Source organism: Oryctolagus cuniculus, chromosome 13 (genome assembly GCF_964237555.1).
Source record: "Oryctolagus cuniculus chromosome 13, mOryCun1.1, whole genome shotgun sequence".
NCBI lineage: Eukaryota > Metazoa > Chordata > Mammalia > Lagomorpha > Leporidae > Oryctolagus > Oryctolagus cuniculus.
In genome coordinates this window covers 12,926,304-12,945,979 of record NC_091444.1, presented here as the reverse complement: position 1 = coordinate 12,945,979, position 19,676 = coordinate 12,926,304, and the positions used below count along the sequence as shown (strand labels likewise).

Genomic DNA, 19,676 nt, shown 5'->3' with positions numbered 1-19,676 from the left:
GGCCATTGGAGGGTGAACCAAGGGCAAAGGAAGACCTTTCTCTCTCTCTGTCCACTCTGCCTGTCAAAAAAAAAAAAAAAAAAAGATTTAATGATAGAATTAATATAGTTATATCTGATGTCTAATGAGAGCTTATTATTTCCTTTCTGCTTCTGCAATAATTTCTCTAAGAAAAACTTCAACAATGAAAGCTCATATCTGTTCCTTGCATTTCATTAATAGTAAGTTTAAGGTATTTGCCATGTGTTTTAAATTGTTACATTGTCTTCAATAGTTTTTTTTTTCTGATTTACATTTCATTTTAACCTGCTAGATATGATTTCTTATGTTGAGATGAAGTTGTTTGTTTATGTTTCAGATATTCTGGCCTTCCTTAAGGAATCTATTTGTCCCAGTCTTTCTTAACTGTTGGCTTGCCAAACATGCCTTGGAAAATATGATTGTAAGTATAAAGTGGGGGGCAAATATGAAGATATTTAAAAATTTTCACTATTTCTTACTTTCATTGTTTAGCTTGTACAGAGAGAGATGACTTGTTATTTATTTCTACACTTTCTCACTTTGTGTTCTCCCATAAAATATAAACTCATGTTAGAATTTATGTAGTTTTTAATAATTACTGTAAGAATATCATTTGAAATCATTTAAATTAATTTAATATCACAGTTTTTTAATTTAAATATTTATAAAAATATCATTTGGTAAAGTAATGTTAAATCATTAAAGTCATGTGTAATACAAATTCACAAGGTAATAGTCTCTAGGTATATTCCAATGTGTATCTGCTGTATCCTAATCAGAAAGAAAACCCCTAAAAGGCTCACTTTACCATGCTGCTACCTTTGTAAAGTCCTACAACTGGTAGACAGGAATGACTAAGGTTTTTATTGGTGTCACCAAATCAAAATGTAACTGCTGTTTGGACTGGTCCAACTAACTCGCCACTCCTTTGGACACAAGTGCCCTTCCCTTCTGAGGCAGTCTTTTCATGTATAAAGGTATTCCTAGCTTTCAGGATTCAGGGAGGTTATTTTATCAAACAGCTCTTAGTTATAGGCAGTCCTATAGTCCATGATCATCTGTGGGGTTTTGTAAGACCCCATATAGGAGCTGAAAGTCCCCCATTTAAAGTCATCCTTTTGTAGTATTTGGTTGTGTTGGATTGCCAGCGGTATGTTAGGGTGGAGAAGAGGAAGCAGGCCTAAGGAGGCAGAGTAAGAAATGTAGAACTCAGATCTGGGCCACAGATGCCTTTTATCCAAGATGACTCTGTTTGGAAGGTGTGAATTTTAAAACTGTGTTTACCATAGGCTTTAATACTTACACATAAGCTATAAGATACTTCTTCATTCTTCACATTACTGTGTGCCCCACCATGTGCTAAACACTGTGATAGGTGAATGATATAACTTCTCGGCTAATATCTTCAACTGCAAAACAAAATAAGGCAAATACAGTACCGGTTTTCTGTGAGAACCAATTAGGACTACACACACAAATATATGCATTCATATATATGTGTATAAATACACATACATAGTGTGTATCTGTGCAATGTAATGTATATACATCTGATATAACATAATAAGTGTTCAATGTTAATTTTACTGCACTGCAAATTACACTTGTTTGGAGGAAAACTTGTTTTTGTTAAATGGTTTTTAAACAGACATTATGGCCAGAAGAAATATTTGGATAACATTTCTGTGTTGGTAACCAGGTGAATGTTTCTAAACATGCAAATAAAGTAGCCACTGGAGTCTCCTGAAAGTACATGGCCAAAGTGTTGTAAACTGTGGCTTGCGCAATAGTTATAGAAATGTTGTTCTATATTAATTGCCACAAAGAAATAGTTTGACTACATATAGGTGCCTAAATGGCTAATGAAAAAAGAAACACCAGGAAAAAGGAAACTTCTGTGCTAATTATTGTACTATTAGTTGTTGGGGAAAGTAACAGCCAGGAGAGCTATCATTAGTCAATCATTAAGGAAATAAATTGTGCTGCAATATTAATTTAGAATTCAGGCCGGTGCCACGGCTCACTTGGCTAATCCTCTGCCTGCGGCACCGGCACCCCGGGTTCTAGTCCCGGTTGGGGTGCTGGATTCTGTCCTGGTTGCTCCACTTCCAGTCCAGCTCTCTGCTGTGGCCCAGGAAGGCAGCGGAGGATGGCCCAAGTGCTTGGGTCCTGCACCTGCATGGGAGACCAAGAGGAAGCACGTGGTTCCTGGCTTCGGATTGGCGCAGCGCCGGCCACAGCACACCGGCAATAGCGACCACTTGGGGGGTGAACCAACAGAAAGGAAGACCTTTCTGTCTCTCTCTCTCTTTCTCACTGTCTAAATCAGCCTGTGAAAACAAAAAAATTTAGAATTCATTTTCTGTTTTCTTTCTTTTAAAAATGTATTTATTTATTTTCAACTTGTTTGAATGGCAGAGACAGAGGGAGAGAGAATCAGATCAAAAGAGATCTTTCATTAGCTGGTTCACTTCTCAAATGTTTGCAAGAGCCGGGGCTGGACCATGCTGTAGCCAGGAACCTGGAACTAAATCTGGAACTGCAATGTGGCTGGAAGGGAGCCAAGAATTTGAGCCATTACCTACTGTGTATTAAGTGTGCATTAGCAGGGAGTTGGGTTGGAAGATGAGGAGTCAGGACTTGAAACCAGGCACTCTAACATGGAATTGGGGAGTCCCAAGTGGCATCTTAACCACTCTGCCAAACACTGACACTTTCATTTTATTTGTACAGTTTCTTTTCTTTTTCTCACTGCATGTTGAATTTTTATGTCTTACTGCCCATTTAACACCTCTGCCTTAACAAACTAAGGATAAGAGATGAAATTCTAACCAGTTAACTTCATTGTTTATTTTCAGAACAGTTCTGGTTAAATGTGTGGTAAAGGAAGAAAAATAATGGCTCATTGACTTTTTTTATTCCTGAATTATTTATTTCATGCTGTACTGATTTTAAGATTTTAAACCTATACTATAAAAGCTTTGCGATGAATATAAAACAAAAAATTACACAATTCCCTGAATCTATCAAGTAAACACCAGTAGTAATTTATATCCTTTTAATATATTCTAAGCCAAAATATACCTTTCTCATATATATCATAATGAACCTGCATTTTGTATTCAGTATTATAATTGGGATTTTTGTTATGTGCTAGTGTAATGGTCAGATTTTTAGGTTATTAAATAGATATCAAGAGCCTGTTTCTAATGATTTTCAGGTGGTTAAAATTTAAAATTATATAACTGAGTGAAATCTGCTTATATAAATGAATGAATGCATGAACTAGAAGGATATATTTCTACGTTTTCACATATATTACCCAATTGCTTCCAGAAATTTAACAAACTTCATGAACAATATCTTATGTGACTCATCTTCTTTTCAAACTTATACAACACTGAATATTACTGATTTTTACTGTCAGTTGGAAAGGAAAAAAAGTATATATTCCCTATTAATGATAATAAAACTGAACTTTAAAAATTATGTCCATTTGCTATATTTTATATTTTTATGATAAATTGCTTGGACTACTTCATGCTACTCTTGATAATGAAATTTGACTATAACTTCACTCAGCTATTACTTCCTTTTAAATTTAACATATTTCTTTCTGATATTTTGAAATTAGATTTTTTCAGGGGAGATCATGCTTACTGTAGGAGGTTTTAAGGGAGTAAGTGCAGCATTTGTTCAGATGTCTGTTGGTAAAGTAAGCTGAGGGTTAGTGCTTTTGTGGTCTTCCTGGAATGCCATCTTTGTAATACAAAGGCAATAGCAAGTTTTATTTGGATTTTGTCAAAAATGAATAGATGAGGATACTTCTAAAAGTTTGTGAAAATTGAGTTTAAAAATTCTGAAATTCATGCATAGTTTATTATACCATATCCCATGAACTTTTTGAAGATCCCACATACGCATGGAGTGCAACATTTTTTTCACCAAAATACTTTTATGTTTTCCTTCCATTTTCTTTTTTTTTTTATTTTATTTTATTTTTTTTTTTTTATTTTTGACAGGCAGAGTGGACAGTGAGAGAGAGAGACAGAGAGAGAAAGGTCTTCCTTTGCCGTTGGTTCACCCTCCAATGGCCGCCGCTGCAGCCGGCGCACCGCGCTGATCCGATGGCAGGAGCCAGGAGCCAGGTGCTTTTCCTGGTCTCCCATGGGGTGCAGGGCCCAAGCACCTGGGCCATCCTCCACTGCACTTCCTGGCCACAGCAGAGAGCTGGCCTGGAAGAGGGGCAACCGGGACAGAATCCGGCGCCCCGACCGGGACTAGAACCCGGTGTGCCGGCGCCGCAAGGTGGAGGATTAGCCTATTGAGCCACGGCGCCGGCCCTTCCTTCCATTTTCTACAAGATTTTTGAAGTGCCCTCATATGCTGCAATGAAGGATATGTATTGGGTATACCTGATAGCTGAAATACAATGCATGGTAATGAATGTAATCAAACTCACGAATGTTTTGCACTTATCAACATTTTCAGTATGTCCTTTTCTGTATTTTTTAGAATGATCTACACAGAGCAATTCAGCGTACACAGTCTGCAATGTTTAATCAAGTTTTGATTTTAATATCTACATTATTATGCCTTATCTTCACTTGGTAAGAATGTTCCTACCATCATTTTTTATTATGTTTTTTATTTATATTTTCTAAAGGAACCATGCTAAGAATGAACTTTCATTAAAATTTGGCTAAAAATAAATGTATATTTACCAGAAAATGCCATAGCTCACCCACAGAAGTAAGAAGGCAGAACATGTGTCATTTGGTGCTGGTGTTTACTGCAACTCTGACATCTCCAGTCCTGTAAACCAGCCCACTCATGGGCATTTGTACTGCATGCCATCATTGGCAAACAGGACTTTTCTCTTCAAACACTGGCAGCAGGCTGCCCTCATCTTTGTTCATTCTTCAAAGCAGGAACACTGTTGACAAAACTGTACTGCCCATCACTGTCTCTGCCTGTGCCTCATCTACGTGATGTGTGAGTGTGTGATCAGGCAGAGAGCGAGGGCAGATCTGCTGACACTACCAGGCGAGACTTGGCACTGGGACTTATTATAGAAATAATGATTTCCTCTTTCAGAAGGTCATCCTTTGACAATTTGTAGTGATCCAATGTGACTACACGTATGGATGGAGTCATGTAGATCCTCAATGAGAGAAAAATGAAAAATTAAAGACAAATAAAAATCAGTGTTTGTTTTGCAGGAGTCTTAGATATTATGTATAATTGTGCTGTGACCTGTTTCTGACCCTGTTGAGGAAAAGGAAAAGCTGATTAGGATTTACTAGAAAAGGAAGAATTCACACATCATCTTCTCAACTGAAGTAGATAAAGTTATATCTATAAATATATGTACACAGGGAGAAAGAAACACATAGGTAGGACAATTATTTTGTGTCAGTAGCATGTGGTGAACATCTTTATTAAATGGATTTCAGATGTATTTACTTCCTAGTTATATTTTAAAAAACAATTTAGGATATTTAAAATCTTTAAATACAAAATGTCCCTTTAAAATTGACATAGTGCCAACAAAGTTTTTACATTTGTTGAAGCTTTCACAAATTGTCTTTACGGTTTATAGATATCTAACTGCATAACTATGAAATACTGATAGTACTGACTTTCCTTCAAGTATCACTAAAAATTCTTAATTTCAATTATCACATTATTTAGGTTACTTGAGGTTTTGTCATCTTACTTAAGGAAACATATTTTAAAAATTTACATTCTTATTTTTTATATAGCATGCATATACTGACTTTTTCAATTGTTAAAATACAAAATATAAAATTAGTGGCTTCTAAATATAATACGAGAATCTATTAAAATAAACTTAGTGAATAGGGAATTAAAATTTAATGCCAAAAACAATAAATGATTCTTGTATGATGATATTTTCTTCTGGAGGCATTCTCTTTACAATAGATCTTCATTTATGATGAAGATTTCCTTGCTCGTACTTGGTCCCTAGTGCTTGTATTTGGAGATGGTTTTTATTTTCAAAGGAAGCAGCTGGAGCATTTTGCCACTTTTTAGGTCAAGGGTTACAACAGTGTTAGCTGATATGGAAGTTTCCTTGTCATGGAATTTCCATTATATTATTGAGTCATCTTTGAAATGATTTCTATTTCATAGCTTATTTTACTTGCTAATGTAGCTGCTGGATTTGTTGTTTTTTGTGTGTTTGTGTATGTGTGTGTTTTAGACAAGTGAGTGATAGATGCTGTCTAATGATATAACCGTCACCAATATGTGGATACATTTATTAATGTACAATAATTATATGAAATTAAGTTTGGCCATATAAAGTGTTATGCATTATTACTCCCATGTACATTAATACGTTTTTCAATTAGGATCTAAAATGTGGAAACTGGGGTTTGATTTCTCTGTGTATGCTTTTCTAGCATTACAAGTAATTATCTTCATAAATTATGATGATCATAATAAGATAGAATACATTTTATTTTAATTCACCAGTATAAGTGCAGTTATCTACCAAGAAACATAAACAGTGTTAGGATAGTCATAATATATCATAAGTTTTTTTTTTTAAGATTTGTTTACTTATTTGGAAGTCAGTACTACAGAGAGAAAGGGAGAGACAGAAAGAGATCTTCCATCTGATTCACTCTCCGAAAGGCCACAAATGGCTACAACAGCCATGGCTGGGGCAGGCTGAAGCTGGGAGCTTCTACCTGGTCTCCCATGTGAGTGGCAGGAACCCAAGTATTTGCACCATCTTCGCCTGCTTTTCTCAGGCTATTAGCAAGGAGCTAGCTTGGAAGTGGAGCAGCTGGGACCTGAACTAGCCTCTATATTGGATGCTGGCAATGCTGACACCACAAAGGGTTTTGCAAGCCCCACAGGCTGTTTTAATAAGGAGTTATACAACACACAGTATAACAGATACATATATAGAAAATGCATTTTAATATTTTTTGTTCTACTTAATACCATTGGTTGAACTCTTTAATTAACACACAATTATTGTTAGGCATTTAAATTTAACTGAAAAGTGATCCCTGTTAAATATAAGAGAGGGGATAAGAGACGGAGGAGATGTACAGTTTGGCACATGCTCAATCGGACTTGCCCCAAATGGTAAAGTTAGAAACGTGCCAGGGTTTCCATTTCAATCCCATTAAGGTGGCATGTACCAATGCCATCTCACTAGTCAAAGTGATCAGTTTCAGTTCATAATTGATCATAATGATAGGATTAACTGTCAAAGTGATCACATAAACAAGACTAGTGTCTGCTAATACTAACTGATAGAATTAAAAAGGAGGAAACAATCCAACATGGGAAGTGGGATACTCATTGAATGGCAGATGTCCTAAACAGCACTCTGGTCTCAGAATCAGCCCTTAAGGCATTCGGATCCAGCTAAAAAGCCCATGAGAGTTTTACAGGCATGGAAAGCCAAGACACTGTGGCCAAAAGAAAAAAAAAATGACCTAATTGAAAGATCTCTGTGAGTGAGAACCCAGCGGAAAGAAGGGGCCATCAAAGAAGGAGGTAGCTTTCTCTGAAGGGAGGTGAGAACTTCCACTTTGACTATGGCCTTGTCTAAATAAGATCAGAGTTTGTGAACTCAAGAGGTTTCCATAGCCTTGGCAGCTCATGACAAAAGTCTCGGATGATTACTGACGTCATAAATAAGAGTGTCAATTGTTAAATCAACAACAGGAGTCACTGTGTACCTACTCCCCATGTAGGATCTCTGTCCTTAATGTGTTGTACTATGCGAATTAATGGTAAAACTACTACTCAAACAGTACTTTATACTTTGTGTTTCTGTGTGGGTGCAAACTGTTGAAATCTTTACTTAGTATATACTAAATTTATCTTCAGTATATAAAGATAATTGAAAATGAATCTTGAAATCTTGATGTGAATGGGATGGGAGAGGGAGTGGGAGATGGAATGGTTGTGGGTGGGAGGGAGGTTATGGGGGGAAAAGCTGCTATAATCCAAAAGTTGTACTGTGGAAATTTATAGTTATTAAATAAAAATTGGGGAAAAAAAGAAAATATAGTAACTTAAGCAAGTAGAAATGTCTGAGTAACCTGTCCAGAACTGGTACACCAGCCTGGTATAGTTGCTAATAGAACCGTAAAACTGAATCACTCTATGTAAAATATTTTTAACAGGAAACACGAGAAAACATTTTGCTCTACTACAGCACATTCCATTTTTCTTTACTTCCTATGTATTTTGAGTGCATTTCTTCTGGTAATGTCCATTAAGTCAAATATACCGGTATTATCCTCTAGGTACACTTAATATTTTAAATTAGGTGCTGATATTGTGGTATAGTGGGTAAAGCTGTCACCTGAAACATTGGATGCATATGAGCACAGATTTGTGTCCAAGGTACTCCACTTCTTTTTTTAAAGATTTTATTTATTTGTTTGAGATGTAGAATTATAGACAGTGAGAGGGAGAGACAGAGAGAAAGGTCTTCCCTTCCATTGGTTCACTCCTCAAATGGCTGCAATGGCTAAAGCTGCGTCGATCTGAAGCCAGGAACCAGGTGCTTCTTCCCAGTCTCCCATGTGGATGCAGAGGCCCAAGGACTTGGGCCATCTTCTACTGCCTTCTCAGACCATAGCAAAGAGCTGGCTTGGAAGAGGAACAGCTGGGATTAGAACCGGCACCCAAATGGGATGCTGGTGCTGCAGGCAGAGGATTAACCTACTGTATCACGGCGCCGGCCCTGCTACTCCACTTCTAGTTCAGCTACCTACTAATGGCCTGGGAAAAGCAATGGAAGAATGCCCAAGTAATTGGGCCCCAGCCGCTCACTAGGAGTTTTGGAAGAAGCCCCTGGCTCCCTGTTTGGGCCTGAGCCAGTACTGGCCATTGTGGTCATCTGCAGAATGAAGCAGCAAATGGATGATCTCTCTGTTTCACTCTCCCATCTTTCTCTCTCTCTCTCTCTCTTTCTCTCTCTCTCTCTCTCCCTCCCTCTCCCTCTCCCTCTCCCTCTCCCTCTCTCTCCCCCTCTCCCTCCCCCTCTCCCTCTCCCTCTCCCTCCCTCTCTCTCTGTCTCCCTCCCCCCTCTCTGTGTAACTCTTTCTAATAAATAAATAAATCTTTAAAAAAAGTAAATTTTTAATTAAAATATTACTTTAAATTATGATCACAACATCATAGAATGTTCCTAGTCCCAGCTTTACTTTGGCTAAGTAGTTCCTTTGTATGATGTTACAGGAAGATGACAGGTAACAACCATAGGTATGCAAAGTAGGAGATTTTTTTTTTTTTTTTTGACAGGCAGAGTGGACAGTGAGAGAGAGAGACAGAGAGAAAGGTCTTCCTTTTGCCCTTGGTTCACCCTCCAGTGGCCGGCGCGGCCGGCGCGCTGCGGCCGGTGCACCGCGCTGATCCGATGGCAGGAGCCAGGAGCCAGGTGCTTTTCCTGGTCTCCCATGGGGTGCAGGGCCCAAGCACCTGGGCCATCCTCCACTGCACTCCCTGGCCACAGCAGAGAGCTGGCCTGGAAGAGGGTCAACCGGGACAGAATCCGGTGCCCCAGCCGGGACTAGAACCCAGTATGCCGGCGCCGCAAGGCGGAGGATTAGCCTAGTGAGCCGAGGCGCCGGCCGGAGATGGTTTTCAACAGCAGTCAGGACAGTGACTGCTTTGTAAAGATGAATGTAAAACTATCTTTTGGGCTACTTAGGAGTAGTTATCCTTTGAATAAAGATTTTGTCATTTTGACCCACTTTCTGAATATTGAGTCATTTGTCTTTGCAACTTGAACTATAAGAGAAATATTCCTTTGTACTCTATCTATATCATTAAAGTGAATTAGTTGTTGTTATATCACAGAGCAAGACATTCATTCAGAGCCTCAGTTTAACATGTATTTACACTTGCAGTTTTTGTCTGAAGTTTCAGGAATTAATATTTGGATGACTCGGGTGTGTTCTTTGTGAATATCACAATCTTAAAGTTACCTGTTGTAGAAAGCTGCTACAAGGCTTGAAGTGTCTCTTCTTTTCATCATTATTAATACTACAAAGAGCTATCATTATGCATCTGTCTACAAGAGACATGTGCTCAGTGCCAAGCTGAAATAAAAACGAAGCTGCTGCCCCACTCTATAGAGGGAATGTGTTCAGAATTGTTTTTCCTGTCATTGTAATGGAATTGCACAAATCTGTCCACACGTTGGCTGTGTATCCCTCTTGATCAATAATACACACTTCGAAGACAGCTGGGAATTGTGATTCATCCTGTGTCTCTGAAACAAAGCAGAATAAACTGGTATATCCGGGAATTAAGCGCATGACTTTAGCTTAATTATCAACATATTCCAACTAATAATAAGTACTATAATTTATAATGCATTTGGTGTTTCTAATTTTAAGCTGATAGACATTTTGCAACTACTTTGTTTCAAACTTCATTTTTGTTTGATTTAGTATGAAGGTTTACATATTTTCATATCATTTCATAGAATTATAACAGATATAGTACATTAATGGTTATTTTCTGTTAGTTCAATGTAAAAAAAATTCAGCTGCTTAGTCTTATTTCAGGAGAAAATAAGTAGGCTGTTAAAATGTGATCTAGTTAACTATTATCAATATGCTTGATTAAAAATATTTGTAATTTTCTTATGCATTGATGAATAGTTGTTTGAATGCTAGATGCTTAAGTTCTTGACTCCTGGTTACAATTTCAACTGTTAAGGAAAATAGCCCATTTTTTTTAAAGTAGTTTGGAGTGAAGTAGTACAACATAATCTAACGGTGTGAATTGTCACTATCATTTGATTCTTAGTGTTGTTTTACACTATGTTATGCTATGAATGAATGACACAACATACAGTTTTCTGAAGATTTGGCCATTCACTAACAACCCTTAGTTTGTATTACACTAGTTAAAATAGAAAACTGTTTGTCTCAACTGATTTTTGCAAATATGACCAGTCAGAGTTTAAGCAGTTAACTAGCCAACTAAGTTAAATTCAGATTGGGAAAATTGTTGTTTAACCTTTATAAATAGCGGTGATAATAATAATTAGTATTGCGATCAATATCTAAAACAGTTTTGAATTAAAAATCTGTATCAACTAAACTGTTTTTGATTTATGATAGCAATATATCACTTTCAAATATGCAAATATTGGGGGTAATTACCATTCAAATTTGTTATAACATACCCAGCACTTTACTGAGGACTTTACATGTGTTAACCAATTTAAATCTTCAACAACCTAAAAAATAAATTCTTTTTCTATAACACTGGGATAACACTTGTAAATTGAATGCTGTTCTGAGAATTGCACTACTTTGGTAAATGAAGAAATTGAGGTACAAAATTGTTAAGGAATTTGCTTAAAGGGATAGCTAAATAGACCTGCCTTAAAATCTACAGATGTGTTGTGGACTCCATTAAACTTCAGGAAAAAGGAAAGATTTTACCCTACAAAAGAATAAGAATCAATCTGATATCTGCATTCTCATCTGACATAATAGTGTCTAGGACACTGTCCACAAGTTTCCAAGAAAAAGGAGTTGAGAATCTAAAATTCTAACAAGTCAAACCATCATTGAATTGTGAATTATAAAGCATTGGCCTTTTGAGGCTGGCATTGTGCTGTAGCAGGTGAAGCTGTCACATGCAACGCTGGCATCCCATATGGGTGCCATTTCGTGTCCTGGAATTTCGTGTCCTGGATACTCCACTTCCAGTCCAGGTCCCCTGGCCTGAGAAAAGCAGCTGAAGATGACCTGAATGCTTGGACCCCTGCTACCCATGTGGGAGACCCAGATGAAGCTTCTGGCTCCTGGGTTTGGCTCTAGCCATTGTGGCCACCTAGGGAGTGGATTGGTGGTGGAGGATCTCTCCTCTATCTCTACCTTTCATCTGTAACTCGACTTTCAAATAAATAAATAAATACATACATATTTTAAAAGACATTATCCTAAAAAGTAATAAGAATTGACCTAATACATATTTTTGTCTGAGTTAATAGTTTCTAGAACACTGATAATAAGTTTCCAGGAGAACTTAATTGAGAATCTGAAATTCTAATAAGACAAATCATTATGCAACTATGAGGATAATGTATAGTTAGTTTCAGATATACAAGAACCTAGAAATTCTGCTACCATATTTGACTAGGGGTACAATCCAACAATAAGAAAGTAGAAGATTAAAGGAAAAATAGAGACTATGAGGTATAATCATACTTGGGGGCCTTCAAAAAAAGTTAATAGAAAATGTATATTATGAAAAAAAAAACTATGTGTGGATTTAGAAGTGTTTTTGCACCAAAATAAGATTATCTTTTAATTCTATCCCCTCTACCTCCCAGACTTTTAGTAGTCCCCTTGTATATGCAATATCAATTTTCTGTGGTTTAGACTCCTAACCAGGAAGGTCTCCACTTAATGAGCTAGGGTGGAGAGAGGAACACATCAATGACTTCTAACGGTCTTTATAGGAAAAGTTCCAAGGGAAAGGCTTTGAGATAGTAGTTTTGTGCCAACCAAGAGGGTCACACAAATATAAAAGCCATCAACCAATATTCTCAAAAATGGACACCTTTGTGGAGTATGATACACCTGATGTATTCCTGAAAAAAATTATAAAATTAGGGAAAAGGAAAGAAGAATTGAGATAAGAAATGCATCAATTTACTTGTAACAACAGACATGAGTGTTCAGTTCCCAAAAGATCCTAAAGCATCACAATAATAAAGGTGGTAGCACATATTTACTTAACATTTATTTCCTTTGTCAACCACTCTTCAGTTACTTTATGCATGTTAAATTGTTTAACTTCGCACAACACTCTTCTGTGGTACATGTTATTTACTACATTTTATAGGCAAGAAACTGAAGAACAAAAGGACTCAACTTGTTCAAGGCCCAAAATTAATAAGAAAATTCAGATTTGGAATAAAAGCCCAGTGTTTAACTGTTGTGATATCATTTGTTCTAGAAGCCTTTAACTTAGACATTCAAAAATGATAAACTAAAATAAAAAATCCAGTAAACTTATGAGGTTTTAAATATATTATATTGTGAATTTATAAATATTTCAAATAGAGTTATGGTTAATAGAAGACAGCAAATGACAATGTCTTAATCTTTAAAAAGTATTTTTGACTAATGATAAAAGAGTATTGTATTCATTATTGTCTCTTTTATGTGAATAATGTTATCTCAGATTCAGCAAGTTCTTTAAAAATTTTATGAAAAATAAATTAAATACATTTAGAAATAATTACCACATAAACGTGACCCAAACTGTTAAAATTATTTCCATTTACCTCTTTTCTATCTCTGTATCCTTCTATATTGTATGTGTCAATAGAGCTTTTGATGACTATACCAAATGATTACCATCAGATATAGCATTATGTATGATATTTTTTCATCTTTATTTTTTCTGCTGTGGTTTAAATTTTCATAATGGAAGTGTGTAAATTTTTAAACAAAGCAAAGTGGCAAAATTTAAGAAATGTAGAAAGACAATACAACTTACCAAAAAATATAATTATGACAGCTAATATGATTTTGTGCTTAATTCATCCCTTAAATCATTCTCCTATTTCAAACATCTGAATTCCTTACCTGTGTCACATACTTATCCTTCAAGTCTCAACGTTTAGGTTAAAGCTTCTCTGCAAGGTTGTCTTGAATGCATAATTATGGGAAATGTCTAAGCTTTGTGCTTCTGCATTGTTCATAAAAATGTTAAGTGCATAATGGTTTTTTAATTCTCAGTATTTCTTGCTAGACTTTCATGTTCCATTTGCTTTCCTTATCTCTTGACCCTGCATCTCTCATAATGGTTGGGAACATGACAAGTCTTTGCAATTGACAGACAATTACATTCTAGGAGAATAATATCTTTATCAAGTGGAGATACTTACATATTCTGTAAGTTAAGCATTTTAAAACATATATTCTAAAAATTTTCCTTTAAATATTTCCTTTCACAATTAACTTTTATTTGAAGTCTTAGGAATGAATCTTTATAGTCTTAACTCTCTAGTCCAGAGTATGTGTAATTCTATAAAAATGATGTTTTAGGATTATTGCTTCTGACAAATACAACTGGAGTGGCAAAACTTATACAACTTTTGAATAAAAACCTTTTCTATTGAAATAACTCTTTACGAGTTGCTCATACATATCTCATTAACAAGAACTTCCAGATAAATCAAATTTTGACTGTTAATTTTGTCTCCAGAAAACATATGAATATATGCCTTGAGAATTTTCCATTCTCTCTCTCTCTCTCTCTCTCTTTTTTTTTTTTTTTTTGACAGGCAGAGTGGACAGTGAGAGAGAGAGACAGAGAGAAAGGTCTTCCTTTGCCGTTGGTTGCCCTTGGTTCACCCTCCAATGGCCGTCGCGGCCAGCGCACTGCGGCCAGCACACCGCGCTGATCCGATGGCAGGAGCCAGGTACTTCTCCTGGTCTCCCATGGGGTGCAGGGCCCAAGCACTTGGGCCATCCTCCACTGCACTCCCTGGCCACAGCAGAGAGCTGGCCTGGAAGAGGGGCAACCGGGACAGAATCCGGCGCCCCAACCGGGACTAGAACCCGGTGTGCCGGCGCTGCAAGGCGGAGGATTAGCCTAGTGAGCCACTGCGCTGGCTGTCCATTGTCTCTTAATTTTGGGATTTGTGAAAGCAAAATGATGTTATAAAATTACTGACTGTTTTTCTAAGTATCAATTCTTGTACTGAGCACAGAGATAAACTCATCGAATGCTAGCACCACTGTCCTCAACATTCCATCATGCCTTTTCCCTTTCTACCATTGTTTAGGAATTTTAAAGATTTTTTCTCCTATTTTTTTCTTGATATTTCTTTTTATCTAAATCCTGATATCCTACTGAAAATATGCTCATCTCACAGTTTCTTGAAATAAAGAAAACATGTATTTGTATGTCAGGGCACAGGGTGCAACATGGTCATATAGCACGAGCTGTAAGTTGCATTGTATATGGACCAGATTTATGGTTTATGGCATGGTTCATTAACTTTTTCCTTGCAGAGATGCAAAGAGAATGCCTAGAAGTGTGACACATTTTTTTCAACACTAAAATCCTGGTTTTATCTTTACTTTAAAAACAAAAATTTCCCCCTAGAAAACATGAAATCCCAACATCCCGAATTGTGCTACATTCCAGGGAAATCTTAGGTGTCAGGCACATAGTGAACAAGAACAGAAAATGAGTATCTGGAACAATTTAATTGGGATTCACTCGATAAATGCCAAAGTGCCAGTTGTGGGCTGATTTGAATGCTAACGTCTGAATTACAGGCATAACATCAAAGTGTTAGATGCTCTCTGCACAGAGTGCCATTGCTAATTAAGTTTTTCCAGCAATAGTGCATAGCCTTGGGATGCACAAGGAGTCCACAGGATAATGAAGACTATTTATTTCTGTCATGGGACTTTCCTCCTCTGAAAATTCTTTGCAGTACAACTTGACCTTTACCAGGTAGTGGAAAAGTTTACTCTCTCAAGTTAATGTTTTTCTTATAAACCATGCCAAAGCTTGAAAATCTTGTGTTACTAAATGTATAGTTAGATTTTTAAAAGAAACACATTTTGAAAGGCACTGGGTGATGAATGCCTTTGTTCATGTATATGTAATGGCCTATATGTACACAAATCAACTATTGTGTTTCAGATATTTTTAAGAAGGTGACATGTGAGTTCATAGTTTAAATCCTAATTAAATGTTCAAATGTTGTTTTAGAATTATGTAACACTGGAATTGTTTTGTATGGATTTGTGTCAAGGATAATAAGAATGTTTTGTGAAGAAACAAATCTCACAGTAGATTCTTAAATCCAACATTCTGCATGAGATTATCTTGAAATATTTTTAAAAGTGTGTTTTTTTCTTAAAAATACTTAATCTAGCTTTGAAGCTTTAAAAAACATCGTATATAACTCATTTAAATTCTTTTAATACTTGATATATTCTCACTGCATGTACTATTTCAGTATCTATATTATTTTCTTGTTTTTTATATCACTTTTTTTTCTGCCAAGGGCTATTTGCATATGTATAACATCATTCGCAGGTCATACAAAATTATCAGCTCACAAATTAGTCTGCTATAGATGACTGAATCTCAAGTCCTGCCAGTGGTTGCCTCAGCAGGTACAGACCTCAGCAGGTACAGACCTTATATGGCCCATGAGCTGGCCATTCCCCACTGCTTCATGAGCAGTCAGGATGAAAATATCATTCCTATATATTTATTTGGAGTATATTAACAACAAGTAGATATGACGTTGTAATGGGCTGGGTCTGACTCAGTTGCAGATTCAGGCTGAAATGTAGGTCAGGACAGGTTGTGCGGTGAGTTATGACTTCTCAAGGGCATGATGGGTAAAAACCTTGGCTGCAAGTACATAGCTTAGCTCTTGGTAATCAGAAATCTCCATTCTGGCTCTGGCTGTGCTCCTTCTTTTCCATTGATCATGTGCATTTCACCCTGATTGTTCTCGATACAGTTATTTTATCTCTTACGATGAATTTTCTTGATTCGCATCTTAGTGACAGCTGTTGTCATATCAGAGTAAGCTTTAAGTAATGCTTGCTCTTCAGTGTAAAGTGAGAAACTGTAAGCTGGATTCATATTATGCATTTTCATAGTTAATACACTGACTGTGACTTAATATGATTTAACTGCTCATGTCCGGTGTAAAATCTAAAATGTGAATAGTAATGCAATGCAGAATTGTTGTGAAAATCATTGAATTGATACATAAATAGTTCTTAGCACAGAACATAATTCAGTGCATTAGCCAATGGGCTATTATTATTTGTCAGTGTTATAATGGTGGTTTTTTTTATGCTTGCATGAGACTGGTACAATGTAGATCTTTGCTAAACTGAATTCTCCATTTTTGTAGTCAGTTTTATCATAAGCCATACTACAGAAAGTGTATAATAAATGTGTGTTGAATCAATATTGAATACAGAAGTTGGGTAAAATTATTTTGTTGGGAAATATTTTACTTTTTATTATAGCATCAGGTGAGAAATACTTCCTTCTGTTGGAATAAAAAGGCATTAGTTTCAGGAAACTTCTATTAAAACCATATTTTAAACTTCTGTGCATGAATACTTCTGTGTACACTCATCTATGTGCTCTTCTGTTTACATCATGATAACTATAACAAGAATTTTAAGGTAAATTTTATGTAAGGTGTTTCTGATGTACTTATGTAATTCAGCAGATATCTGTCAGTCATTTGATATGTGTCTGATAATTTGGTTTACATAAACAATGCATTTTGGTTGATTACATTAATAATTTTATGGTGATTTTGGAAGACATTATGGCAGAATAACTATACAAGCAGTATGAAAAAAGTGATGATGAACTTCAGAAAAGGTAGAATTTAGTTTCATCTAATGAGTTCTTCATGTATTACTAAGTTACCAGGGGAGACAAGGCAGAGACAATTATGAACTCCATGTTAAGTCTTAGGAATTATTAAGGGCACCTTGACATCTTAAAAAGAAAAAAAAATCTGAAACTATTCATAAAAAGTGCATTTAATCTTCTGAAGAATAAAGCATTTGTAAAAGTAAAATATGTAACAGTGGTTATGCTCAAGGGAACAAATAGAACTATATTATTTTAATTTCTTACATCATATAAAAATGTTAAGGCCTAGAAGCAATCATTAGCATAAAATGAAATAAAGCAAGGTAATCTAACCAATAAGCCAGTAGTCTATATAAAGTGGATCATTAAATGTATTTAATTCAAAAGAAGAGTGTGCTCTACTTAAACGGTAGAACTGAAAGTGAAGACATGAACCTGGAAGAAGGAAACTAGGAAGAAGTCTGTTTAACACCCCCTTTTCCTGTTCCATTCTCAGTTCTAGTTTCCATCTGTGCAAGCTTCCCAAGCAGGGCAAGGAAAGTGCAAGAGGAAAACTACTGGGATATTTTCTGTTACTCAGGAATTAGCAGCACCTGAGACTAGAATAAAGGCTTTGGAATGAGGACTGAATGTATCAGAGAGATTTGAAGGATAAGGACCTGGCTGACCATTTCCAATCTGACTCTGGGAAGGACCACAAGCCAGGGAATGCAGGGAATACTATAAGCTAAAATGCTTGCTTGGTCAAGTCAGAAAGGAAACAGGACCTTTAGCCAACAACTTCAGGGGTCTGAACAACCAGAGTGTGGAAGCGGATTCTGTCCCAGAGTCTCCTCCAGTTCACACCTGGTTTCTGTCATGGGAAACAAGCCCACCTGGACTTCTAATCTCTTTTTGTGTTCATATCTGACAACACTGCCTGTGTGTTAACAGAAACTGACCTGAAGTCAAATGACAAGGGAGTTGCAAGGCACATCTGCGTATGATAAAGCAGATATGAAACCGAGAGCACACATCCAATTGCCTGTGCATGGGTTGTCTCATGGATCATCTACGAGGATGGAGACTGAGAAGGGTTGGAAGAGCTAATAAGCTTAGAGGGTTTAGAGAACTGTAGAACAGGTATAAAGACCAGGGTTACAATGTGTACTTTGGTGATGACTCAGATAAAGAGAAAGGGGCATAATGCCATTGTTCATCATTCTTTCCTGGAAAGACAGGTCATTTGTTTTCAGAGATTCTTCCTTGGAATTCATCTCATAAACTGTTTTCAGCAATGAAATAATCATATGATGGTGGATGCGAGTGGTGGGTTTACTAGAAACATCCAAACTTTATGTGCCTTTTAAAAATTTTGCAAAGACTGAGGAACATAGTGGAAAGATGGTAGACCTTTGATGCAAAGAACAAGGGGAGTTATAAAGGCCTTTCTGAAATCTATGTGAATTTAAACTAACTGGATATTTTATTGGATAATACAAGTGCTATGTGGGTCTACTTGTCTATTAGAAAATTGTAATAACTAGCTTGAACAAAATAACTAAATCATCTTAGCAAAACATAGGGAATTAGGGCATTATATTTGAACTTCTAGAAAATATACAAATATAACATTACAAAAATTTATTTGAAAGGGTTTATAATGTGTAGTACAGAGAGGAGGCTATGTTTACATCCTGATCAAACACAAAAATAAAGGAAAAAGAGTTATAACAAAGTGAAAGAAGAAACACTGATCAACAGAAACAGTAGTAAGCAACAAAATAAAATATACCAGCACTCCATCTTCCAAATATGAAGGAATTAAATTTTCTCATTGCCAAAAGGAGAGTAAAAAAATCAATGCTATTTATAAGAAGTATATCTAAAATGCTAAAGAAAGTTTCTAAATGGATAGCAGGAAAATTCAAACTAAAAGAGGTTTGACAATACTTATGGTTATTAATTCATTTAATATAATTTTGAATGTGTTCTAAGTGCTGTAACTGGAGACATAAAGATAATGGTCAAAATCCCTGTCTCTGTTGATTGAATAGGGGATAATGATGATAAGCAAATGAATATATAGTGTCAGTTGATCTGAGATGAGGATGGAAGCAGATGGGCTACTTTGTCATGGAGGGTTTTCAGGGAGCTGCTTTCTGATGGAGTGAGATTGGGATGGGGGTTAGAGTAAGGAAGTGAATCATTGTGTTTCTGAAAAAGTGAGTGAACCAAGCAGAATAGCAGTCCATGCA

The 19,676-nt window shown here is 36.3% G+C and overlaps 1 protein-coding gene across 9 annotated transcripts in view; it reads left to right on the top strand.

Annotated features, from left to right (window-relative positions):
• KCNT2 (potassium sodium-activated channel subfamily T member 2) overlaps positions 1–19,676 on the top strand; it is a 411,093-nt gene that overhangs the window by 148,915 nt on the left and 242,502 nt on the right. For all 9 annotated transcript variants that reach the window (XR_007909589.2, XM_051820439.2, XM_051820437.2 and 6 more), the window contains exons 7-8: positions 359–442; positions 4,537–4,631. Coding sequence is in view for 8 of the 9 variants with exons in the window: in XM_051820439.2 (XP_051676399.2) it covers positions 359–442; positions 4,537–4,631 (179 nt within the window). In the remaining variant the exon portion in view is untranslated. The remainder of the gene's footprint in view (positions 1–358; positions 443–4,536; positions 4,632–19,676) is intronic.